Source organism: Fonsecaea multimorphosa (assembly GCF_000836435.1).
Source record: "Fonsecaea multimorphosa CBS 102226 unplaced genomic scaffold supercont1.25, whole genome shotgun sequence".
Lineage (NCBI taxonomy): Eukaryota > Fungi > Ascomycota > Eurotiomycetes > Chaetothyriales > Herpotrichiellaceae > Fonsecaea > Fonsecaea multimorphosa.
In genome coordinates this window covers 240,603-265,724 of record NW_015971659.1, presented here as the reverse complement: position 1 = coordinate 265,724, position 25,122 = coordinate 240,603, and the positions used below count along the sequence as shown (strand labels likewise).

The 25,122-nt window shown below is 48.7% G+C and overlaps 9 protein-coding genes across 9 annotated transcripts; 5 read left to right on the top strand and 4 right to left on the bottom strand.

Annotated features, from left to right (window-relative positions):
• Window positions 1-1,723: 1,723 nt before the first annotated feature.
• Window positions 1,724-3,669, top strand: Z520_09678 (uncharacterized protein; the record flags this gene model as incomplete). Its single annotated transcript, XM_016780172.1, has 5 exons — window positions 1,724-2,210; window positions 2,290-2,704; window positions 2,763-3,040; window positions 3,143-3,327; window positions 3,478-3,669. The coding sequence occupies 5 exons, from the start codon at window positions 1,724-1,726 to the stop codon at window positions 3,667-3,669; spliced, it is 1,557 nt and encodes a 518-aa protein (XP_016628755.1).
• Window positions 3,670-4,257: 588 nt separating this feature from the next.
• Window positions 4,258-6,324, bottom strand: Z520_09677 (uncharacterized protein; the record flags this gene model as incomplete). The annotated part of the gene is made up of 6 exons (XM_016780171.1): window positions 4,258-4,479; window positions 4,575-4,720; window positions 4,782-4,903; window positions 4,955-5,049; window positions 5,136-5,893; window positions 5,955-6,324. 6 exons carry the CDS (start codon window positions 6,322-6,324, stop codon window positions 4,258-4,260), a joined length of 1,713 nt encoding a protein of 570 aa, XP_016628754.1.
• Window positions 6,325-8,184: 1,860 nt separating this feature from the next.
• Window positions 8,185-9,503, bottom strand: Z520_09676 (uncharacterized protein; the record flags this gene model as incomplete). The annotated part of the gene is made up of 3 exons (XM_016780170.1): window positions 8,185-8,530; window positions 8,586-9,154; window positions 9,249-9,503. 3 exons carry the CDS (start codon window positions 9,501-9,503, stop codon window positions 8,185-8,187), a joined length of 1,170 nt encoding a protein of 389 aa, XP_016628753.1.
• Window positions 9,504-10,904: 1,401 nt separating this feature from the next.
• Z520_09675 (uncharacterized protein) lies at window positions 10,905-12,353 on the bottom strand (the record flags this gene model as incomplete). The annotated part of the gene is made up of 3 exons (XM_016780169.1): window positions 10,905-11,030; window positions 11,091-11,283; window positions 11,344-12,353. 3 exons carry the CDS (start codon window positions 12,351-12,353, stop codon window positions 10,905-10,907), a joined length of 1,329 nt encoding a protein of 442 aa, XP_016628752.1.
• Window positions 12,354-13,397: 1,044 nt separating this feature from the next.
• Z520_09674 (uncharacterized protein) lies at window positions 13,398-14,014 on the top strand (the record flags this gene model as incomplete). The annotated part of the gene is made up of 2 exons (XM_016780168.1): window positions 13,398-13,941; window positions 13,998-14,014. The coding sequence occupies 2 exons, from the start codon at window positions 13,398-13,400 to the stop codon at window positions 14,012-14,014; spliced, it is 561 nt and encodes a 186-aa protein (XP_016628751.1).
• Window positions 14,015-15,097: 1,083 nt separating this feature from the next.
• Window positions 15,098-15,352, top strand: Z520_09673 (uncharacterized protein; the record flags this gene model as incomplete). Its single annotated transcript, XM_016780167.1, has 1 exon — window positions 15,098-15,352. One exon carries the CDS (start codon window positions 15,098-15,100, stop codon window positions 15,350-15,352), a length of 255 nt encoding a protein of 84 aa, XP_016628750.1.
• Window positions 15,353-15,453: 101 nt separating this feature from the next.
• On the bottom strand, window positions 15,454-17,349 carry Z520_09672 (uncharacterized protein; the record flags this gene model as incomplete). Its single annotated transcript, XM_016780166.1, has 5 exons — window positions 15,454-16,006; window positions 16,062-16,483; window positions 16,550-16,984; window positions 17,039-17,176; window positions 17,257-17,349. 5 exons carry the CDS (start codon window positions 17,347-17,349, stop codon window positions 15,454-15,456), a joined length of 1,641 nt encoding a protein of 546 aa, XP_016628749.1.
• Window positions 17,350-18,519: 1,170 nt separating this feature from the next.
• On the top strand, window positions 18,520-20,461 carry Z520_09671 (uncharacterized protein; the record flags this gene model as incomplete). Its single annotated transcript, XM_016780165.1, has 2 exons — window positions 18,520-18,987; window positions 19,037-20,461. 2 exons carry the CDS (start codon window positions 18,520-18,522, stop codon window positions 20,459-20,461), a joined length of 1,893 nt encoding a protein of 630 aa, XP_016628748.1.
• Window positions 20,462-21,679: 1,218 nt separating this feature from the next.
• Window positions 21,680-23,538, top strand: Z520_09670 (uncharacterized protein; the record flags this gene model as incomplete). Its single annotated transcript, XM_016780164.1, has 7 exons — window positions 21,680-21,703; window positions 21,757-22,330; window positions 22,385-22,633; window positions 22,685-22,828; window positions 22,873-23,125; window positions 23,181-23,283; window positions 23,335-23,538. 7 exons carry the CDS (start codon window positions 21,680-21,682, stop codon window positions 23,536-23,538), a joined length of 1,551 nt encoding a protein of 516 aa, XP_016628747.1.
• Between the last annotated feature and the right edge of the window lie 1,584 nt (window positions 23,539-25,122).

The window sequence follows — 25,122 nt, the reverse complement described above, 5'->3', positions numbered from 1 at the left end:
TCTCTCAGCCTGCTTACCTTGTCGTGCGCGCAAGGTAAGGTGTGATGCTACAGTCCAGTACCCAGACCCTTGTACCAATTGTCAGCTGGATGGTAAGCACTGTGGGATACCGAACAAAAGGTTGGCGATCCTATCTGGTCAAACCGACTCAGTGTTCGGGGTTGACATCTTATGCAGACGTCCCGCAACTAAAAAGCTGCGGTTACTGCTATCACACAGCCCTCTCGTTGACCCCAACGCTTCAATTGGGACATCTTTTGAAGGGATAAATTCAATTTCACCGCCTGGCATCACCTCTACAACCCTCTCTCGAAACATTCCCGTTCAGCACCCACCTAGCTATGGTTCGGCTCCTAGTCGTTCCCCGGCACTGCAATTCGCCCCTTGAATAACACCGTTCACCAGATACTGCCTCTCTGCATTACACTCGATCAGCCTTTGCGTCGAGCGGTCGGCTCCGACTTCGTGGAGCACGAAACTTCGTGATGCCTCAAGATATGCCCTAGAGGATTCTGCCAACGATACAGTCAAAACCATCGAGAGCCTGCTTGCCAAGGACCTTTTCAGGTTTCTGCCCTTCTGCCCGTACGTATCTGTTCGACTCCACCTTCAAATTTATGCTGGCTCTGAAAGAAGAGTCCACTAATGAGCCGGGATCAGTGTGATTATGGTCTTCATACCATTAGCTATTAACAGCTCGAATCTCAAATATTCGACAAAAAGCAATCCCACCTCGGCGCACAATCTTTCAATTTGTTTCCGAGCGCTCGAGAACTTGGCGGATCAATGGGAGGGGATCACTGACTTTCTCATGGCGCTTAACGATGCTTGTTTGAGTTCGATCCATAAAAATCTGACCAGCGAGCAGTCAAGCATAGCGGCTGAAACCCGAGAACAGCGGGTTTGGAGATCGCTCAATAACAGCGGAGATCCTTCCGATGTGTGGAAAACTGATGCAGTTTCCCAGATTGTAAAGCTCCAGGTTCAGTCATTCGCACTTGGAGAAGTCAAGTGACCAAACTGTCCTGCCACAATAATTCAGGCGCAATATAATGAGTATTGCTCCGAGGATGAGCTATGAAGCCTAGCTCGACGCGTTGTTACTGAGCTGCTCCAAGACCAAAACGCCTCAATCCTCATACTGTATAACGAGCGCCAGCAGTCCACCACAGGAGGCTATGATGGAGTATTTGCGTTAGATGACTGCAAGTACATCTGGACCAGTCCCAGCTTGCCAACACTACGACTCCAAACTCTACGGGTAGCAGGCGAGCCAAGGGTGGCTTCTGAATACCTCGGAGTTTTAACCAATCACTGTGAGCTGCCTCGGGATGCTGAATGTTTTCTACACAATTGGTATGTTTGAACCTCATCTGAAGGAGCTGGACCACATCATTTGGCTTGGCTTCGACATTCAATGCCTCCCTCCTGACTGGGTCTCCCACTGTGAACTATGCAACCATCTCCATCTCAAAAAGTCCTTGCCGAAATAGCGTCCCCACAGCCAGCTCCAGCCGCCGTCCCCCACAATTCGGTAAACCTGGAGGTGGACGGGTACTGAGCTGTTTAAGAAGACCAAAAAATCTCTCTCTATAAGCGGAGGCAGTTATTCTACTTGGCCCCTACTCGTACTATGAACCGTTTCTCTGCTTACGTGTAGAGACAGACCTTTCCTTCCTTTCCATCCTGCCAGAAGCGGGCTCGCATTTACGAAGGAATCACAATGTCTTCCCCCGAGAAAATCAGTCCGACCGAAGACCTAGTCGAAACAGCAGAGCCAGGTACCAGTCTCATGGTGCCAACAAAGTCAACCGACCTCGACGAGGCCATCCACTACTTTACTCCAGACGAACAGAAGAAGATCGTCCGCCGGGTTGACTTGCGCTTGATCCTTCCTCTTGGTCTGATGTATTGTGTGGCGTTGATTGACCGCGTCAATCTAGGCACAGCTGCTGTGGCTGGAATGGCTGTCGACCTCAAGCTCACTGGCGAAAGATATCCGCTCATCGCTCTCGTCTTTCTGATCACATATGCCTTATTTCAGCCACCCGCGACCGTGGCAACGAGGAGGATTGGCCCTCGAATCTTCCTGCCTGCGATTACTTTCCTCTGGGGATTGACAATGATCTGTGCCGCACTTGTGGAATTCTGGTATCAGCCGATTCCCATTCGATTGATCTTGGGCGGACTTGAAACAGGTTCTTTTCCAGGTGAGTGTGAGATCTTCTTTGACTCCGCCCTACCAAAAGAAGAAGATCATACTTACCTGTTATTTTATCCTTGGTGTAGGAGCGGCCTATCTCCTCAGTTGCTGGTATCCACGCTACGAGCTCCAGAAGAGATATTCCTGGTTCTACGGCATTGGCGTCTTCGCTCAAGCTTTTGCTGGAATTCTAGGCTATGGTTTCTCACAAATAAAGAATCATGGTTCTCGTCCAGCCGTTTATTGGGGCCAGCACTATGGTCCAACGGCAGAGGATCCAACAGCACCGTCCGGCATCCTCCCAGGTATTGCCGGTTGGCGATGGATCTTTATAATTGAGGATACAATGACGGCTCTTGTTGCTATTCTGATTTTTCCTTTCCTCATCGACTTTCCCGAGGTATGCAGGAAGGGCTTTGCCTTCACATTTCTCAATGAACGTGGGATCAGATTTATTGTGGCTAGAGTGCAGAAAGACAGATATGACGTGCTTCCGGAAAAGTAAGTGCTCTTTTCAGTTCAATTGATCTTGTTATTCGAGCTCTAACCCCGGACCCAGATTCCAGCTAAATAAATACCTCCAAGCTGGCTTGGACATTCAAGTGTGGGCTTTCTCCGCTCTTTTCATGCTCAACAGCGTGCCTGTCTACGCCATTGCGAATTTCCTTCCCATAATCTTGAATTCTGGGATGGGTTTCGACGTGGCAGTCTCTCAATGTCTCTCCTCGCCACCTTATCTAGCTTCAGGATGCCTACTCTTGATCTTCGCATGGCTTGGAGACAGATATCATCTGCGGTCGCCTTGGATTTTGATTGGCCTCGCTCTCATGCTTACAGGTAAGTGCGGTCAACTTCCTCCACAGAGATTAGCCCTTGCTACTGCTTTTTGAGATTGCGTTCATGGCTCTGAATATCTTGACTAATACTATCTCTTCACAGGTCTTCCTCTACTTGCCTTCTCCACCAATACTGGCGCCCGATATTTTGGCGTCTTCCTTAGTACCATGGGAGCGAATGCCAATATCCCTGCCCTACTCACTTGGCAGGCCAACAACATCCGCGGCCAATGGAAACGTGCGTTCTGCTCTGCGACTCTCCTAGGCGGAGGTGGCATAGGCGGCATCGTAAGTTCCAATAGTTTTGCTCCCGTCAATTCGGTCTTTGCACCTTGTCCCACGTTGCTGTATCTCTGTAAATCGGCGACACCCGAGCATTTTATCTCACATCCGTTCTCAAAGCCACGCCCAGAGACGGCGCTAACGATGAAATAACAGATCGGTACAGTTGTCTTCCGCTCCCAGGATGCACCGAAATACACCCCTGGTATCATCACATGCTTGGTCGCCACTGGTATGATGGTGATCATCACCCTCGCGTTGGATATGAAGGTCTACTTCGCAAATAAGCGCGCTCGAGGTGGCGGGGAGATGATTGAAGGGTTGGAGGGGTTTTATCATACGTACTAATGTTAGTGCGGGCAACGGGGAGGGTGATGAAGGGTGCGTTGATGGCCGGCGTAGCAGGGATATGAGATTTGTGGTTAGCACTGGCCAGATTGGATGCTTGAGTGAAAGTGATTTGACCGTCTTTTCAGGTTTCTGAGAGAGCGAAGTAGGTATCCGCCGTGTCTGTTGCATTTTGCGTGATCCTTGAGTCAGAGATCTTCCTGCAGTAAGTAAGTGTGAGATGCAGATTCATTTCGGAGACGTCAGTCAGTGTCTCTCTCTCGCGCGATTGAATGGTTGTCGTGAAAGCGACGGCTTGGGTCCGAGAGTGTTGTTCCAATCCATCCGGTAGGCGCTACGACGAAAAAGCCTTGATGTGCCTCTATTACTTCCGCGGCATTTTGTATCAACATGAGTGGCGAAAGAACTTTGGCAAAAGTAGATCGTGAAAAGCCCAAGGTCTTGTGCTCCTAACACGGCTAGGAGGCTGCACGGATAAGAAGCATCGAAGTCAGCGACACCACAAAAACAAAGGAAATTCTGCTTCCCCCCTACATTAAGCACCCTGTATCTATGCTACCCTTGATATCACAGCTGCACTCCGAGCTCTCACAACTTCGCCTTCGCCTTCGCCTCCCCCTTTCCCGGCATACTCTGTATTTCTGATTGATCTGTCCCGAACAATGTTTTCTTCAACAATGCTTTGGGGACCTTGAAACTCGCCGTCTGCTCCAATGCCGGCACAATCCTCAAAACTGTGGGAAGCTTGTAGTAGGACAGTTTATCTTTGAGGTCGTGTCTGAGTTCTGGTAAGGAGAGGGAGGTTTGTCCCTGCAGAAGTATCATGTTTGACCATCAGTTTTCCAACGAATGTATGTTGCGGACAGAATCTAAATTGTGGGTGTATACCGTTTGAGCGGACTCACCTCTTTCAAGACCACTGCGGCGGCTAAGCGCTGACCCATGTCGTCGTCGTCAAGTCCTACGACAATGACATCCTCGACTTTAGGATGGTCGAGGATGGCTCGCTCGATATCAAGTGCTGAGATCTTGTACCCGCCGCTTTTGATAACTTTGCCCTCTCACGTCAGTTTTGGATCCCTTTCATGTCTGCTAGAAGAACGACGACTCACTGTCTACGGATTTGCGACATTTGAGAAAGTACATATTATTGACTTTCTCCGCTTCATCGCCGGTTCTGAAGTAGCCATCCTGCGTGAGAGCATTTTTGGCATCTTCGATGTCATTGATGTACCTGGTCGAGAACCTCAGTAGTCATATTAATAGTGTTGTCAAGTTTCCTCACTTCGAGAACATGAATGGCGATCGAACAAAAACCTCCCCATGGTCACCATGCTCAAGGTATGTTTCCACACCTGGATTTTTGACGCCGACTGAACCCTAGCGAGTGTGAAACCAGTATTAGGATCTTCTGACAGTAGCAGACTCTTTGAGCAGTCGAGCAACGATGGGTTACTTACCGGAACAAACGGCGTCGTCGTAAGATTCAAGAATGGATTTCCAAACTCAGTCCCGCCGTATCTCTCCAGAATGTGTCGTCCAGTAAGTTCCTTCCACTTCTTAGCAGCGTGTACTGGCAACGCCGCCGATCCACAGTGGTACTGCTCAATGGTGCAGAGCGCATCAAGGTAGACTTTCCTCTCCCCTTCGTCACACTTAGACAGAGTATCGTCCCAGTACTTGAGCAGTCGCACAAAAATGGTTGGGACGGCTGAAAGACTTGTAATGCCTCCTTGACTGATGCGCTCCCACGTCCTCCCGGCGTCGAACTTCGGATGCGTGAATTCGATACAGCCACCCCCCATGATGGTGGGGATCGTATTGAGGATCAAGCCGGTCCCATGGTGTGTGGGGAGTGTTTGCAAGACGGTAAATCCCTCTTTGATGCTATTTTTCCAGATCTGCTGACACGCGATCAGAGTCAGATTGGATCGTCTGTATGCAACTCCCTTAGGAGGACCGGTGCTTCCCGAAGTGAAGATGACGAGGGCGGGCTTGCTTTGGTCCATGGGTTTGTTTGAGCTGAAGACCATGGATTGGGTGGATAAAATGGAAGTATCGTCGTTGAAGCAGCCCTCTAAGCTGATGGTCAGGTAGTCTTTGCGCATTTCAGTCTCCTCAGCGATGCCATTTGCCAGCTTCACGTGCTCAGGTGAGCAGATGGTGGCATGAGCCTGGGCTGTCACCGCAGCATGGAGCAGTTCTTTGGACGAGATGTGTGGGCCTACAAGATGGACATCCTTCAGCTATCTGATCTCATGCCCACTAGATCAGGTCGAACGTACTTTGTGGTACTGCAACGGCTCCCAGGGCCAACACCGCAAAGAAAGCCACTGTGAACTCATAGCCCCTTGACACTATCAACATACTGACTTCCTCTTCATCTCGCAGCATCCGCATCGACTCGGCTGTCAGATGATTCCTGATATGGTTTTTGGTGCGCACGATATCGAGGAACAACTCGCGGTAGCTTTTCTGGTATCCACTGTATGGGTCATGAACGGCAGTGGTGTTTCCGTGGTTGTTCGCCAGGTAGAATATTCTGTGGAACATAAAGTCGTGAGGAAGCACGTTAAGACCTTCGTGGTATGGAACCATATCGGTGCGGTCGAAGGTCGCAGCACTCAATGAATGGCTGAGCCTTGGAGTCTCCATCTTGATCTTCTGTCTGCAATGATGTGCTTTACAGTTGAAGTTGGTGGCAACAGGTGGATTCAACGTGGTTTTGCAGAGGTCTCATGCTCAGGGTAAAACCAGTATCAGCTCAACCACACCTACGGGCTGACTTGAGGCCTTTTCATCATATGTTATGCCGATCACGGAGGGGTGTATCTCTCCAGAACGCTCGCTCTTAGGAGAATCATCCGTTAGTGAATGTGTGGCTGGATCGTGTACAAGCAGGCCCGCTTTGACCACAGGCCCAGCGTTTTACCTTGGCACGGCCGCGGCATAGACGGAGACAATACTATCAATTCCCGCGGTGAGCCATCTCAGCCTTGGTTCTGACAACTATTCAAAGGGGGATACCCTCATGCAACGACTTCCAGGTTTGCCAAAGGGGACTAGTGAAATCTCTCGGCATCCCATCCAATGACCGGTTCAAAGTCTTTCCACCAGAACTCCACTTTTGCCGTGGTCTTCGGGGACTGATCCAATCATAGTTCAGCACCGTTGTTCGTGGAAAAGAATTCAAGTTCAGCCTGCGAGTGACATGTTACATGGCATTGTTGCCAGCTGCCATTTCGGACAATACCTTGAACTGCTCAGCTTCAGGATACCAAGAACAGGAAGAGCACAGAAATCCAATATCTCTTTCCATGCCCGTTGGTAGCTTATCCTATAGTCATTTCAGGCTTTGTGGCTCGCTGCTCAACAATGCCCTTCATATTCGTAAGGAGATGATTTCTAGTTAGCGTTTCGCTAAGCAATAGACTCATCTCTATTCAGAACCGGTATATATTCCTCCTTTATATCTTCAAATCTTTGCACCACGACTCTGCATTCGGTACACTGGTCATCTGACCTCAGGCTCCCATTCAGTGGAACTTTGTGGTGAGCCCAGGGTCTACGAAGTCGTACCCTGAGTGACACAGATGACCTAGACGAGAGGTAAGCGTAACCGACCAATGTAAGATGCACGATGCTCAGCTCAGGTAAAGCTCATCTTCAGAGCCTTCCTGAGCGTCCATGGAAGGCTTAGATGACGGCGGCAGATCCTCTGTTATCGTCCTCGCCTGGCACCTTAACTTGCTACCCCACTTCATATCCGGTGACTCAGGAGTCGTTTAGAATATGACGAGCGATTCAAAGCTTGCCGCACATGTCATAAATTGAGGACAGGACCAGCCTTCATTCGTCATATTCAACCTTCTCAATCATACCAGGGGCACTTATTCACTCAAAGCAGAGGGTCAGAGCGTGACTCCAATCGAAGTCAACACCAATGACAACAAATCGGAGGACCATGACAGGTGCTCTGCTCGCGTTCACATATCCTCTGATGCTGACGTAGCTGACTTCGATTAGGTTGGGTATATTAGAGTCATCGGTGGCGGAAACGAAACATTCGGTCGAACACATTTTGAGTTTCCTACTGAAGCACTTCAAAGGCCCAAATGAGCCGATTCATCCCTCCTCCTCCTCCTCCTCCTCCTCCTCCTCCTTCTCTAGCCAGATTGAACACAGCACAGTAAGAAACGACCCCGAATGTGCATCTCTGACAGTCGCACATGGTGATCTCAACTAGTCCAGCCTCATTTTGACGCTCAGAAAATATCGCTCGAGCATGCGTAGGCTATACAAAGATGCAGATCGCGATATCACAACACAGCAGATGTTACCGGAGGAACTTGCAGAGATACTGCCATCAAAGTACAAAGTCATTTGTTCTTTTCTCAGCAATGACTGATCAGACCCTACTAGCTTTATGAGCCGCCTAATCCGCTGGGCTCCTACGGACTTGGATATCGACAAAATATCTCCGTCAGGCTTTTGTGCTTGATCTTTACAATGAGATCAATTGCCAAATGCACCGGGACTCGCAATAGTTTGGGCTAGTTTGATCCTCCAGAGCCTGGTCGATGCGAGAACGATCGCCGAATCGCCTGCCAGGGCGACCTGCGCAATACTGGTGCTTTGCATCCTTTGACCCATCAAGGTGTGATGGTTAAACAGCCCGATCACTACTCCTTGACTGTTTCTCACCACGATTCCCTCGCCTTCCCCGGTCCAAACACGGCCGTAGTCGTCAACCTTCAGGCCGTCCGCATATGTTCTCGCCAACCCGAACATCCTTTTGTTGATTGGAAATCCCCGGCTGTCGAGATCGTATTCGAAGATGGCCATAGATCCGGGTATGTTACTACAATAGACATCAGACTTCCAATTCTGAAGACGCGTACAAAAGGCAAGCTTACTCGTCACCAATGTCCAGTTGGCCTGCAGGCAGAGAGTCGTATTCACCAACGTAGAGCTTGGTCCCATTTGCATTTACCTGGACACCATTACTTCCAACAATGTCAGAACGAGGTATAACAGCGATGAGCGCCCCAGTAGACGGTGTATATCGCCATATGGCACTGGGCAATTGATAGTCCGAAGTCGGTCGACCAACAAGACCACCATATAGGTTATCGGTGAAGTAAACTTGGACCGTGGCGAGATCGTTGTCGTTATGATTGCTAGGTACAACGGTAATATCATCAGGTCCGTTGAAGGGAAGACCAAACCATGAGTTGGCGAGGATTTCAGTCTCAAAGGTAGTAGAATTGAGTCGTGCAACACCTGGTTGGACGGTTATATTGCCAAAGTATACCAGATAGACATAACCATCAAAGTAGTATAATCCATTAGGGTTGACAAGGCTTGTTTTCACTTCGTGAACCGTATTGTCGGTCAAATTCAAGCGGTATATAGTAGTTGGCTTGTCATCGAGAATACTGCTTGTGAACCAGACTTGATTGCCTCTCCAGTCATACGTGGCACCCTGTACACTCAGTTAGAGCGAAGTCCTTGAGCGCAACTGGAGACGTTCAACTAGCCTCAAAAGCGAACGAGTCGTTTCTTTCCTCTATCAGCACAGCCTCCGGGTTTGGACCAAGCATGTCTGTGAATTCGGAACTGTAGGAGATGAAGGTTGCATTTTGGGCTTCTTGCAGCAGATTTGCCAGTTTGTTATTGTTGGTCTTTGTGTTGATGAAGTATGTGGTCGCGTTACTTGTATAATTCGGCGTGATCAAGTGGGTATAGCTTATTGGAATGGACAGGGTACCATTCAGGGTTAATGATGTGGCAACACCCGCAGCTAAGCATTGAAGTAGGACGGTGAGGTACATATTGAACGCATATAAGCACTATGACTTGGCAACTGAATATGTTTCAACACTTGATAACATCTACACCAGAATTCAAACCACTGACTGTCCTGAAAGAGCAATATATACGACTTTTCGGACGGGTCAAATCCATTGTTAACCTAGGTTCTTCTCTATTTCTTCCCCGCTCTTGACGGCACGAACCATTCACCCGTTCAAGAGATCCATACTCGGATATACTCCTAATTTGTGGGAGGGCCCGACCTTGTTTTCATTCACCGCTAGTTCTTAATTTTGCAACAAGCTTCTTAGAGCAGAAATGATCTATTCAGGTCGAGTGAAAGTTATTGTAACCCCGCATTCCATCCTCCCCAAGACCTGGACCGAGCCCCCGAGGTGAAAGAAATCCTCGGAGTGTAAGTCTCTCGATCCTTCGAAAACCTTGAGACTCATAGTGCAGCTAGCGTCTTCTTCCTCCTTTTTCGGAATTTCGATCAGGTTTGCCGCGGGTACGACAACCCCATCGTGACCTTACCCCAATATCCAGCCTCGGAAACTCTATCATCCATCTCTTCTTTTTCCGCACCGCAGAGGCTTCTGGTAACGGCGCAGCGACGCAATACTACTTCACACGCCGGAAAGGCGAGAAAGTCGGCTTCGAATTCGTCAGCACTTCCATTGTTGGCATACGAGGAATGTGTCATGACGTCTAGAGTGTCTTTGCCTGAAGAGCGAAAGACTCAAAACCTCGGGCCCACAAGTTAATCACTCCGTTGGTGAATGACACTACGGCGGAAGGAGATGAATACCTCCCTCACCTTCCATTAATGGATCGAGCTGGAGCAATGAAGTCCTCTAACGCTAATACTTTGATGAAGTCGAATGACGCCATGAACAATGTATTTTCATTTAAGAAGATTCTGGCGCCAGGAAAGAATAGAATTTGGCCACAGACAGGTGAAAAGACATCGAGGAGATTATCTCTGCAACGGTGAATATGCACTACGAACAATACAAGTCAATCTAGACATGCATGAATACCTTGACTCGTACCTCGAATCCGGCTCGCTACGCTTCTGAGTTCTGGATCGGATAGATCAAGGGCTGTTGAGTCATTTTCAAATTAACGAAGGCTATCTTATAAGTGGAGTCCATACTGTTGTTTTGAAATCGGGACACCTGAAACCGTCCTTTTACGACTACCATCGCCCAGAGATAGCGCCAATATTATTTAGAGTATCACAGGTGGTATACTTCGCTCATTGTGCGTAGTCTTCAATTCATTGCGTTCTATCGAGAAACAAGGGAAGACATTGAAGAACAAGTATTTCGAGACCCCTTAGGGAGTAGAGATATCTTTCTCAGTAGGGAATGGTACTATATCCACTCCTCAGTAGGAGTAAAAGGCGCGTCACTATACTCTCATATCAGGGGCAAAGCCTCACTAACTTTCAGGCTTGGTAGCATTCCCAGTAGATGCATTTCTTGGTACATGTCGAAGATACTTTCCATTGTGTCCACAAATCCAGTCCACCCCAGCCTTCGCGCCTGCAGCAGTTTGTTAGTGGGCAATAGTAGATTCATCTTGGACTTCATTCAATAGCTTACCTTGCTCATACTCAGAGGCCCAAAGGTTATAAACACAGTGTCAGCAAATGTGAAATTTCCTTCGATATCCTCAAAAGGGTCAAAGTTTATATGCTCTCTTTCTTGAATTCTCTTCCAGGCTTTCTGGTTTTCCGGGTCATGAGCCCAATCGAGTATGGTGAAAGACATCTTCTCGGTAAGGGGCGGACCATACCTTTGAATTTTGATGTTAGTAGAGCTGCATAACATACACCATGATTCGTAAATGACTTACCCCATTGGGGAGTCTTTCCCATCATTCAGCTTTAGCTGAAGTAGTCCGGTCTCGCCGTCAGGAGGCGGCAAAACGCCTTTTTCAACACCAAACCACCTCACATATTCTGCAAATATACGATCCCAGGAAATGGGACTTGTATCGTGGCTGTTGAAAGCCTGGTTCTTGCACTTATCCTCCAAAACAGCCCACTCGCTGAGATATCCAGTCAACAGGGCAGTCCCAAAGTGAGAACAATTCTGTTGCCAGAAAGACCAAGAGTTCGGAAAGCGTAGAGGTAGGCTTCGCTCTGCGGCGACCGCTGCATAGACTCCAAACGGGTACAAGGCGCACAACTGGGCCGTCATGGCCGAGCCGATAATCCATGGTGGCCGGATAACGTTCCATCCAACACTATACTTCTCACAGTATTCAAACAATAGATCTTCTTGAGCATAGTAGAAATTTGGACCCAAGTGACGAGGCTGAGGGTCGGATTCCACGTTCGGAGTACGGGCGCGGCCAATGTGCGGCCCATAATTCTTTGCTCCTGTCTGGAGGAGAAATCTTTTTGGCTGGACACCAGCTCGCGGGATCGCCTCGAGGAAGTTGCGAAGTAGTGCCGAGTTGACTTCAAGTAGCTCCTGCTGATTGGACCATGCTGGCTCACCCGGGGGTGGTCTAGGTTGCAGGTAGGCATAGAAAAAGATATAGTCCACTTGAACTTCAGCCGACTTGAGGACTTGGGCAATATCCTCAGGCTCGGCTAGCAAGTCGCACGAAATATGTTGGATTCGATTGCGAAGCTCCGCCGGAATGAGATCCATCATTTCAGTGGGCAATGGTCGTCTCGACAATGTAAACACTTTTGCCCATCGCTGTGGGGAATCCAATAGGGCTCGTAATGTATTGAACCCGGAAATACCGTTTGCTCCAGCTATGAGAGCCGAGAGACCAGTCAGCTTCGGATCAAACTGAGGCAAGCTGTGGTATATGCCGCTGTCGCGGGAGACATATTTCATCGAGCTCATGGTTGCGGGTGGCTTAGATTGAGGAGATTTCAGTCTGTATTAAATGTACTACATGGAGACTCCAGATATTGTCTTCATTGCCTTTCTTTATAGCTACTCTTTCAACCCAGCCTTGCTGGATAGGCTCCGAAATGGGGGTGGGGGCGAAGTGAAGCACCAACCAAGGTCCTCGGTAGATTGCACTACGTGAGACATCGAATCAACAACGTTTGTATATAAATACCGAGTACAAAGTATTTTTTCATATCTATATCATATCTAAAATGGGGGTGGGGGTGGGGTGAAACACCCACCACGGTCCTCGGTAGTTTACATCTGGGGAAATATTGAACTAACTACGTTTGTATATAACTTCCGAGGACGCAGTATCTCTTCATCCGTATTAGGTTTCCCCAGTTAGCTAGAGGCGGGGTCAGCCGGGAGAGAATTAAAACCTGCCAGACACTGCTGCCACCAAAGTATCTACTTCACAACACTCGAGAATTTTTGATCATACATCTCCTTACTATCAACAAGAACTGTACCTTCAAACCATTGACGCCTTACTATACTTGGTGTTTCCTTATTTCGCCTTGTAGGACAGCTCGGCCATCGCCCACCCCGAGGCAAAAAGTATGGCAAAAGCCGAAATGAACTCTTGCCCTGTTTGCAGAAGAACCTACAGCCGCAAGGAGCACCTCAACCGTCATCTTATCACCCGTAGGTATCTGTATCAACACATTCTCCTTTTCAGGTTGCATTACGGTTCTGTATTTCTGTAACAGTCCCAAGATCTTCTTTCTGATTTTATGGAAGACACCAAGACCCGGCCATTTATTTGTAGTCACTGCCAGTTGACTTTCAATCGAAAGTGAGTAATAGCACCACCCCTGACTGGCTTATTTCGGTACCTTATCAGAGTAAACTACCACTGACATTCACAATTTCCATCTCAGGGACGTCCATACCCGACACCTCGCAGTTTGCAAGGCAACTTCTGATTCCGTAAGAAACTCCAAAGAGAAGGAAGAGATCTCAGAAGCCTTACAGCAAAATATGACAAAAATGGTTCCCAGGGGAGGTTCTTCCAAAAAATGCGGACCTCATAAACCACGTATAGTTACCGCGTCAGAATCTCGCTTCCTCTATTTCGAACAAGAGATACTGGCAGAATGCACGCAAAATGCCATTCCCAACTCACTGGACCTCTTCTTCCGCATCGTAACGACGCAAGGACTGGCCGAGTCATTCGACCCAGATCTGTCTTCGCGCATTTGCAGTAGGCCAAACCCTATTCATATGCTTGATAACTACACAGTTGCTGGTGCAAGGAACTCGTCCCTAGGTTCTTCTGGCTTGATGCCAGACTTTTCAACACCCTTTCGTCAAACAGGTTGGACACAAAATGGCTTGAAAAATCAAGATAGCAACTTCGGATATGATGAGATATCGGAATCGCCTCCGTGGAACGACTATGGTAGCGCGATGGACTTCCTTGAACCTTCTCCCTTATCACCCTTTGACGATAATACCTGCCTGGACCCTGGATCCTCTGTTCGAGTGCTTCCGGATATCGATCCTCTTTCCGCCATGAACCGCGAGATTGTGGGTAGGTTGCGGGATTGTGTGTCACACAAGCCACAGAATAGTTATATTAACTTACAGTGGAGCTCCGAAATTGAAAAAGAATGCCTGGAGTTCTTCTGTCCAGACAACCTACGTCGTTTTATGGACATTTACTGGGTTACTTGGTATATACATTGGCCGGTGATTCACAAGTCGACCTTCCAAATATCCCAGACACCCTGTACATTAGTCGCTGCCATGGTTCTAATTGGAGCGAGCTATTCAACTATCCCTCAGGATCGTGCTTGCGCCAGGAAATATTGCGATGGGGTGGAAGAAATTGTATTTGGCGATAGATACTTCGGTGATTCCGCTCTCTACTCGGTCCTGAATGCCGCCTGCCTCGAAAGACGGCTAAGAAGCCTTCAAGCCGCACACGCTACGTGCCTTTACCAGGTATGGGAGGGACTCGATAGTGGGAAACGGCGAGCCAGAAGACATCGATTTGGTCAAGTGGTTGCGGTACGTATTCTCTACATTTGATGCGGATCCTATTCACAAGATACAGATGGCGCGGGAGCTAGGTTTTGCCCATGCTTCACATGGAGATCTAGAATCTGTTACGGACTCCAACTTCCTTTGGAAAGAATTCATCCTGAAGGAGGAGCTTATCAGGTATTCTTGCCATCCTTGATCTCCACAGAGCTAGGCTGACCCAGAGCAAAGGACGATGAATTATATGGTTGTACTCGATTGCGGCTTCATTATCATGAACAATATGCCTCCGAGGGTGTTTGTTTCAGAGTTGCAATCTGACCTTGCGTGCCCAGAAGCCTGTTTCCAAGCAACATCGGCTTTGGAGTGCTTTGGCTATCTGAAAGTGTGGCTATCGCACCCCCTAGCCCGTGCATGTCGCATATCGCTTTTAGATGCGGTGGAACAGATAAGTCGTAAGGATATGAGTTGGAAGAGCCTACAGGCTTTTACTCATCTGGGCCATTTGAATCTTGGCTTTCTTGTCATGGGTAAGACAATCACCTTCCATATCTTTGTAAAGCTCACATTTCTTTCCTCCAGCGATGCATCCCACCATTTTTCAAGTCCGGTCTTCAATTTGCTGGCAATCCCAGACGATCTCTATGTTGCGAGACTGGCTGCGGAATTGGAGTATAATTTGGACTCTCCGAGGGCGCTACCGAATGGCAGAAGCATTTGGGACGCCGCTTCCGCCACAAGGAGTACCAGACAAGCTAGAGGACCGATGGCGAAATGCTGGATTTATGAAGGACGCAACTCAGTTTTGGCTACTTGCCAAGATTTTACTCGACAACCTGGAGCATGATAGGCACAAAGCTCAGATGAGTTCCTTTGTCAGGAAGTCTGACGATTTTGATCAGACAACCATGAAGTACTTAAAAGGTCTTCTGGAAGGCTACCGGAGACTACGGGAATAGGTCTACGATATATCACAATTAACAGATAACGTAAAGTGTACAAGTCTTAATCCATACCTATTGAATGAACTAAAATAGCCATTTTCGCAGCAAGAGGCTGTTCAGAGCCTGGCGGAATTTGCAGTCGTAGCTTTCGCCATATCCCTCAGTATGCGTTTCAGGGCCTTTCCCGTCGCATTTCGCGGAATAGCATCAATGAATGTAACTCCGGCTGAAAGCTCCTTGTATTTTGCCAATCTCTCTCCGCAAAATGATTTCACCATCTCTTCTGTTAATGCTGCGCCGTCGGAACCAGATTTCCGCACCACAAATGCCTTCGGCATTTCCACATCCGGTTCGTCCGGTTTCCGAACTCCAATGACAGCAGCGTCCAATATCTGCGGATGGGAGAGTAAGACTCCCTCGATCTCGGCTGGTGCTACCTGGAACCCCCTCACCTTGATCAGTTCTTTCTTTCGATCGATAATATACCATTTCTTTGTTTTTGAGTCGCAGTACATCACGTCCCCCGTCTTGAAGTACCCTTCCCCATCAATCGAGTCCTTTGTAGCGTGTGAACTGTTGAAGTAACCCGATATGATCGTGGGGCCTCGTATACAGAGCTCTCCAGGTACATCAAAAGCTGTAATGTCTTTTCCGTTATCATCTATGAGCCTGGTTGTAGTATGGTCAGTCCGTGGAGCTATCCTCATCATGAACGTGGGCTTACTTGACGTCTAAGTTTGGCATCATGCGCCCAACACTACCAGTATCGTCCCGCTCAGGATAGTAAAATTTTGAAGCGACACAACTAGTCTCTGTCATGCCCCAAACCTGAGTGAACGACGTCTCGGACCCCAAGATAGATTGAAGTGCGTTTTGGTGTTCCTTATCTAGTGGTCCTGCGCCACACACAACGACTTTGATCGATTTCAGAGAATAGTTGTGAAGAGACGGATACTTCAGGACGGCGACAGCAACTGGTGGTACGAAGACCATCTCTGTAAGCTGGTACTTTTGTATGGAAGTAAGGAATGGCTCCATTTCGAAGCGCCGGAGGATGTAGCTTGAATCACCTGACCGGAGAGGCGTGACGTGGGCCACTGGTACCATTGCTGCGTGAAACAGCGGCAGATATAGTAAGCGGCGTGGCTGTATCCACACGATGGTGTTAGCACACCTGTAATTTGCTCGCAGTGTGCGGTATCAAACACGAACCTCGTATGGCGGCGGTTGTATCTCATTGACCAACGTGTGCTGGGCGATCAGATTGTAATGGGACAGCGCTGCAGCTTTTGGCAATCCAGTAGTCCCACTGCTAAACAGCCTCGCAGCTGTCGTCTTCTTGGAGACCTGTTCGTCATCGAAGCGAATCCAATCCCTCTCCCCATGTTCCAACAGTGTTCCCCAAGGTTCAAATCCGGCTGGAATTGATTCATTGTGGCAATTGAAGGCAAGGACGTTGGATTGTGGTATGCCGCATTCTTGTGCAGCTGACACTACAGCTTTCAACAGGTCGGGCTCGGCAATGATAAATCTAGTGCGTGATGTCTTGAAGTGATGAGCAAGCTCGAAGTGAGTATAGGCTGGGTTGGTGCCAGCGAAGATTGCACCAGCTGCGATGATACCTAGAAACAACATGGGGTAATAGACCTAGTCATTTCAGCCATGGCACATGTGGAACATTCAGCTTCAGTAGCAACAGACATTGTTGAAGCTGTGAACGCAAACACAGTCTCCGGATTTCACCCCGGCGGCGTGGAAACCCGCGGCGAGCTTTCGGATTATCACCCGAGCTTGACTTGCGGAAATCGACCTTGACGGGTCAATAGCATCGATGTAGACCTGAAGATGTACAGTGAGACTTGAGCTCGGTGGGCCGTGATTTCAGCTCCCAGATGGCCTGATCTAGGTTGAGCACTCACCGGTTTCTCCTGATCGAATTTTGGTTCATCGAACATCCAGGATAGAATGTCTTTGTTAGGGATTGGCACCCTTTTTTGAGCAAGAAAAGGCATCTTGAGTCCTCCCAGATAGCATTGATGTTGGTGGTCTTCGCGCATATGAGGGAATGGCGTTATATATCATCCTGAGGACAATGAAAGACACTCCACAGTTCTCACAAAAGTGACTAGTGGTGTGCCTCGGACAATTTAGTATTGCCAGGAGCTCATGCACCCCAGATTCCGGAAGTGGGAAGCCCCCGGCGTGATCCCTAATGAGCGGCCTTTCTCATGCCCCAAAGTCGATGAGGTGGACGGTAGGGGGGTAGTCTTGACACGCAATTGGGTGCTGAGAGGAACTTGCCTCCGTGGCGTCAGGCCAGCTTTCCCAATATATTCGGCTACTCAAAACTACCGAGGCTCTTTCGGCTTTTGCCGTTTTTGGTCAAGTGGCAGGGCCACAGGGCCTAGTACGGGGTAAACGATTGTTTGATGCCGCGACTGCGGGGCTATCTGGCTGTGCCACGAACAAGCTGCCAGCCAAGGTTCAAAATCCGAATCATGTCTCCTATGTCAACCTGGGAGAAACATGGTTATACCCCCATCAACTCCCGCTGGAGCAGTATACTCTTGATTCGATATGGGACTGTACACACATCTCTGTTCAGACAGATAACGTGGGAATGGCAGAGCATGGCAAATCGTGGTCCTTCTCAAGGAGAGCCGGAAGGGCCTGCTTGAGCTGCAGAGCGCGCAAGGTCAAATGCAATGTCGAAGAGCAAGGTATACCGTGCAGCAATTGTGTCACTGACAGTGTGAGCTGTCATGTCCAGAAGAGTAGAAGGGGCAGGTACGGTACAAGTTTCCTGAGCAATATGCCTTGTATTTGCGCCAACTGCTGAAGAACGTCCATTACAGGAGAGCATCGAAAATCAAAGCTACCAGCAACGTTTCAGCAACACCAGATTTTCAGAATCTTCTTGGTCCGTCTACCGGTAATGGAGCCTCGATTGTTGATGCCGCTCGTCACTTTCCGGAAAGGAGACATACCAGTGAATGGTTGACAGAGTATGGAGAGTGCCCTGAATACATCACCGAGAGGACACTAAACCAGCCCCCGTCCTCCAGACCAAGTGAGTGAGTTTCGATCTCATATACCTAGATATAACATGGAGAGTGGAGACAAACGGTGCAATGATAGAGGTGTCGCTGACCGTTTCAGAGAAAGATGAATTACTACACAACATGCACCATGAGCTGACGTATACTCCACTAATTCAATATGTTCCCGTGGCAAACAATACTCCTAGCCCTTCCGATACTTCAAATTTTGACCCGATGGCTTCGATCCCGACTGTGGCAAAGTACGACCGACTCCCGGATTTTGTAGAACCACTTTCTCCCCAACTAACTTCGGATGATATCAACTATCTTCACAGGAAAGGTGCCCTGGCATTACCTCGAATGGAGCTTCTCGACGCACTCGTTCGAAGCTATTTCCAGTATTTTCACTGGTTTATGCCTCTTTTGGACCACAATGTCTTGTTAAGCTGTGCAGGAAGCCATTGGCGGCCTGGAATGCCGAGAATCAGCATTTTAGTGTTACAGGCAGTCATGTTCGTTGGTGTGACATTTGTCGATATGCAGTATCTACATGAAGCCGGTTTCGAATCGAGAAGAGTTGCGAGAAAAAGCCTGTACGAGAGAGTGAGAGTAGGTCACTGTAGTTAGTTCTTATCGACTTGCTCTAACTAAGTAGCAGTTGCTCTATGAGCTCGATGTGGAGGAAAGCCGCGTCGCCATCATTCAAGCGACGCTCCTCATGAGCTTCTGGAACGAAACACCCGGCGACAATAAAGGAGGCTGGCATTTTCTGGGAATTGCCATATCGTTGGCCCTGACAATAGGACTCCACCGGAAACAAACTTTCTCAAACCCTTCGCTGCAGAAACATCTTTTCAAAAGAATATGGTGGTCGTGCTATATGAGAGATCGTATGCTTGCATTTGGGATGTCTCGGCCTCTGAGGATCAACAATAACGATTTCAATACTCCATTACTGGAACTCGACGATTTCGAAATAGACAACAGCGCAGCAGGTGACCTTCCATACCATGTTCTAGAGCCGCAATGTCAGCGGAGCCTTGCGGAGATCTGTATCACGATGGCGAAGCTTTGTGTTCAGATAGGGATGGTGATCGACTTGCACTATTCCATTCTCCCCAGCGACAATCACGAGCAATCTGCGAAGGATCTGACGGGCCGAACTACCGCAATACTATATCCCAAGTCTGAGCCAGGCAAATTAGAGCTGATCAAGACATATGACCAGTGCCTGCAAGCGTGGTTCAACAATAGGCCTGCATCAACTGTCTTCCAACCTCCCAAGTCAAAGAATATTGTTGAATCTGCTGCGGTGGTCATGGCTCACCAAGCTTTCCTACAAGTCTGCTTTTGTGCCACCCTTACAGCACTCCATCGACCACAGATTTATCTGAGCAAGCCTGAGGCCAGAAGTATGGACCAGTGGGAAGAACTTCGGGAACAGTCCAGACTGAGAGTCAAAGAAGCAACAACAGAAATGGGAAAAATCAATTATCACATTCACAGACTCCATTTGAGTTCCGCTCTACCTCCCACCGCTGCTACCCTAGAAATACCGATCCTCATTACGCATCTAAAGCATATACAATACCAGGAGGGCCAGAATCTTGAAAATTGTTTGGAATCAATCCTTTATTGTCTGAAAGTGATGGAGGAAATGCAAGATCTCTATGTGGGTGTTGATCTGGCGATCAGGTTTGCCGCTGACCTTGTGAGGAGGGCAAATATCGATCTGTTAGTTGGGCAGGACATGAAAGTTGACGGACTCAGCTACCGAGGCTGCCAGTATCAGCTTCGCAGTATGGGGACCTACGAATCTACAGCAAACCCGGAGACTGGCAATATCGACAACCATCATCATATCCGAAATGTTTCAGCTTTGCCGACTGGTTATTCGTCACCAGACAGACCTTGTACGGCGAGGTCGACTTCAGACAGGAAGCAGACTGATGGCATGGTGTTTAACCTCCCAAAAGTACACTGGGGCTATTGCGATGATATTTTTCTTGCTGAAAATCAAGACCTGGAGGCTATTTTCCAGCTAATGGTTGATTTTGACAGCCTAGACGACCTCGCTTCATAGTTTAAGTTTCTAGGATGCGCTGGATTCAGATGGGTCTGGACCGCAAGCGTCTTCAGCAAGACTTGGATGATTTGCACAAAACTGTGGATGTGCATGAAAAAACAGTGCCCAGCATGGGTCACATTTGTTTCTCTCACAATCTCTGCCTCCTTGTGTATAGGCAATCGTATAGCATAGGCTTACAGTCAACTCCATCATTTTCTGCAGGTTAAACTTGGGACATACTCCGCAGAGTTCTTCCGAGCGCGGCCAATGCGGATTTTCTGTAACCTCAACTACCGATTGCGCGGGTTTCTATTGGGTGATATGCTCACATCAGCGCTATCCTTGTCATATATCTTTCACACGGATATCGACTGTGTCCAGCCACTGTATACAAGTAGCTTGAACTACGGACGAAAATATGACTGAGTTCTTGGGGGGACACCGGGCTACGATGCCAATTGACATCCTCTTTTCCGAAGGAGGCAGCACAGATACTCTCTTGTTACGGGGTTTTTTTTGGCGGGGGTTTTTGGCGGGGATTTCGCAGAGTTTTGAACGAGCTCTTCGGAGTTTTTGGCGCAGTTTTGAATGGGGTATCCACTGCTTTGGCTTTCGGTGCAGCTTGGAGAACGTCGGAGTAGGCTGGCCCAGACCACGCAGGCCACGTTGTGGTGCTGATCAACCCCAGACTGTTACCCCCTTTTTTTCCCATGGGGTCGTTTCGGTATGTCCCGTTACTCCGTACATCTGCACCCCGCATTAGCTTGGCAGGAATGGGAGGGCAGGGGCGACAAATCATTCGCGTCGCCTCCCACTTATTCTTGCGTTCTTCCGCCTTTATCTCCTACCATAGGTGCTTCCTCTCTTCATTCAAACAGACTTACGAGGTATAACATACTCAAATGCTGATACGGGAATCTCTAAATGGGTTGTATCCCTTTGCACTTTAGGATGCAATTGAAGGAACCTTGTCTTATGAAATCTGACGCAAGCCCCCTTTTGACTCTCTCGCTTGCGCAGAACTTGGCTTTTGGAGTACTTCCAAGTCTCAAAGTTAATCTTACCCGAGTCCCGAGGGAACGGGGGAACTAATGCGTGGGGGAAAAATAGAAATGGACAGGTACGTATATCAGTGGATATGGACTCGTCCGCCGGGCCTCTTCCTCTCCTACAACTCGAGTTATTCTCCTTGGCTATCGTTGAGCTCCGAGAGGAAAGTACTTGCTGACCAACATGATCTCCCTAGTACAGTTTGCGGTAAGAAGTCAAACACCTCCTACGACTGAAGCAGCCGTTGACGCGCCAGGCAGATTGTTCTATTTGTCGGCCTGGGAAGTATCACCTATGGCTACGGATCCAGCATCATTGCTACGACCACTGGACAGCCGACTTTTCTGTCCTATTTTGCTCTCGATACAAGATCAAACGCAGCTGCTCTTTTGGGAGCTATAAATGGTCTCTTCTCTGTTGGAGGATTGTTTGGTTGTATCTCGTGTTTCTGGATTCCCGACAAATTTGGTCGCAAAAAGGCGATTATGTTCGCTTCTTTCACGTCGATCCTTGGCAACGGCCTGGCAGCTGGGAGCGTGCACATCGCTATGTTCATCATTGCCAGGCTGATCACTGGCTTCTCCGTGGGAGCTCTAGTGAGCCTTGTTCCATTGTACCAGAGCGAGATCTCCCCTCCAAAGATTCGAGGTCTTCTCGTGGGTATGCATGGGACAGGCATTGCTACTGGCTACGTTGCTGCTAGCTGGATCGGCTTTGGCTTTTATTTTGTCAGCGCAAGTGGCACACAGTGGAGAATGCCGCTGGCGATCGGGGCACTGTGGCCTCTCTTGCTTGCTGGTGGTGTGCTGTTGATACCCGAATCTCCACGTTGGTGTAAGTTATCCCACCGAGCCCTAATTCCATTTGCTCTCGACTGACTGTACACAGTGCTTACCAAGAACCGTCCTGACGACGCTCTCAAGGCATTCAGGGCTTGCCGGACCGAGTCTGGGCCGCACAACGACGAGCATGCCATTGCCGAGGAATTTCATCTCCTCCACTCTCAAGTGATTGAAGAGATGAAGGATCAAGTGCCGTTAAAGGAATTCTTCACAAGGCCTGCTCTGCGCAAGAGGTGCTGGATCGGTTGGTTGACCATGGTGGCGGGTCAATGTACCGGGACAATCGTTATCAACAGTAAGCAATTCCCACCAAGACACACCACAGTTTTGCTGACGAACATGGTAGACTACGGGCCTTTCCTTTACCGCAAGCTCGGTTTCACCGTTGTCAACCAGCTTCTAATTCAATGCGGTTGGATCACTGTATGCCTTCTTGGTAATGCTTTCAACGCCGCAGTCATCGATCACTTCGGCAGAGTTCGAATGCTACGTTAGTACTCCGCTCTGGAATGTTGCCCTGACTGACCATACCAGTTTTCGGTTTCACTGGAGATGTTATTGCACTTGCTGGCGAGTGTGCCACGGTTGCTGTTTATCAGCGAACTGGCTCACCCGCTGCTGCCAAAGCTGCCGTCTTCTTCCTCTTCCTCCATATTGGATTCTACGGGTGGACCATTGATGCCAGCACATATATCTATGCCACTGAGATCTTCCCCAATCCTCTACGTGCGCGCGGCATTGGAATCTCTTGTGCCGGGTTGTTCATGGCCGTGATTGTCTTCACCAGGTGAGCCTCAGACAAGCAGCGCGATCCCGCTACCTGGCTAACTCGCTTCGCACAGCGCCGCGCCCACAGCATTCAACAACATTGGATGGAAGTATTACCTCGTCTTCTGCATCCTCACTGCGATGAATGTCGTTATTATCTGGTTTTTCTTCCCAGAGGTCAGTCTTTCCCTCCTGTCGTCGCTGAAAAAGTTGCTAATTGTGACCTAGACCAAAGGCCTTGCCCTCGAGGACGTGGCCGAAATTTTCGGCGATGGTATCGTCCTCTCGGACTCCCGCGAAGAACAAATCCACCAGCGCTTCAAGCAATCTCACTATCGTGCTGAAGTCCTTGACGAGATTTCACACGATGAGCCTGTCGAAATCCATATGAAGAGTGAAGAAGACTCTGTGAAGGCTGAACACATTCCATGAAAGGAAGGACCAAGATATCTGTCAAAAGCGGAATTCCGGTCTATGTGGTTCTCAGGTCCTGAATGATCTCTGCCACCGTTGGAGTGTCGATGCTTTGGTACGCATTACGAGTGACCTTACCTTTGAGTGTGTCGGTTCCGGCACCTTTGCACTCCTTGGGTCAAAAGTAGTGGAATAATAATAGCACGGACTAGAAGCAGAGACTGCATCCTCGATAAGCAGCAATGCTGTTGCAAAAGCAAGTAAACCAGATCTACACGCTAGCTCAGTACGTGCTTAGATGAAAGTAGACATCCTGTCCATTGCAAACACAAGGAACAACAGGTGAAGTGGCTGTCAATGAGGATAAAGTATGATCTCTATCGGAAATAGTTACGTGGTAAACATCCGACCATAGAATGCGGGTGCTGATTGCCTTAGCATTTATCCAGGCTCAAGCAGAACAGACAGAGATAAATCAGCAAAAAAATACAAGCCGAGCACACTGGTTGTTTCGAAGAAAGGACGAATGCGGTTGGCAATATCGTATGTGTGTAGATAGTGCACGCCTACATCTCCCTGAGGCTGACCCTGTTGTCGGCACTCCCGATTTAAAACCTCACAACACAGCTTCTCGAGTCGAAGCGTCGAAGCGTGAGCATCGTAACTACCAAGCGGAAGTGTCGTGTTGTTGCATCAAAGAGATCGTGGGGGTTTCTCCGGAAATGGAATGCTTGGAGCGTTTTAGTAAATGTAGCGACAAAGCTGCCCAAAGCGGCATGAATATGACAGCCAGGAAGCAACAACTTTTACCCTCATACCCAATTTGGGATGGATATCGAGGAGAGACACAAAAGCAAAGATGAGTGGATAATCTGGTAGATTCTCAGAATTTCGTATTGGGTGATATTGCGTGCACGTCAGTCGGAATTCAAGTCATTGTCTGCTCTGACAAGGCTAAAAATATATGAGTGTTTGTATTTTGGGTCCATCGCTTTTCCGTTTACCCTTGATCTAGCCGTGCTAGGTGTGATCGATGTACTGGCCAGCACCGTTGGAGAAGTTGAAGTGGAAAGACAGTCGAGAAGCTTTCAGGGGCGCCACTTTCACATAGCATAGGCTCCAACGGCTCCCTGAGAGATAGCCTTGGACTGGAAGCCGGGAGACAAGAACTGGGGCCAAGTACAAAATCTACGATGGAGCCGTGCCCGAGGTAATACTGCCTTGGTCAATCCAGACCAGACCACCGAAGAGAACTTTCAACGGTCTGGACCAATCCTTGTTGGAGCCAGCTCTTTGTGAGAGCGACCCGTGATCTCGAATTCTCAACAGTCGGCAATGGTGATAATATGGACCTTCGCTGACACGCTTCCTTCTCTCATCCTCTTTGCGGCGTGTTTGAATAAGAGTCTGACTTTATTGCAGTCACCAATGTCGGACTTCCAAGTAGCCGAATGCTTTAGCGAGCTGCAGCCGACAAAATGAGATTTGCTGGTACATACCACAGGAGCCAGCTATATTTCCAACACAACAGTGACTTCTTTATTGGTGTGGTGCTTCCCACTTGACTCCCTGCCCAAAATACCCAATGTCCAGGCACTGCCT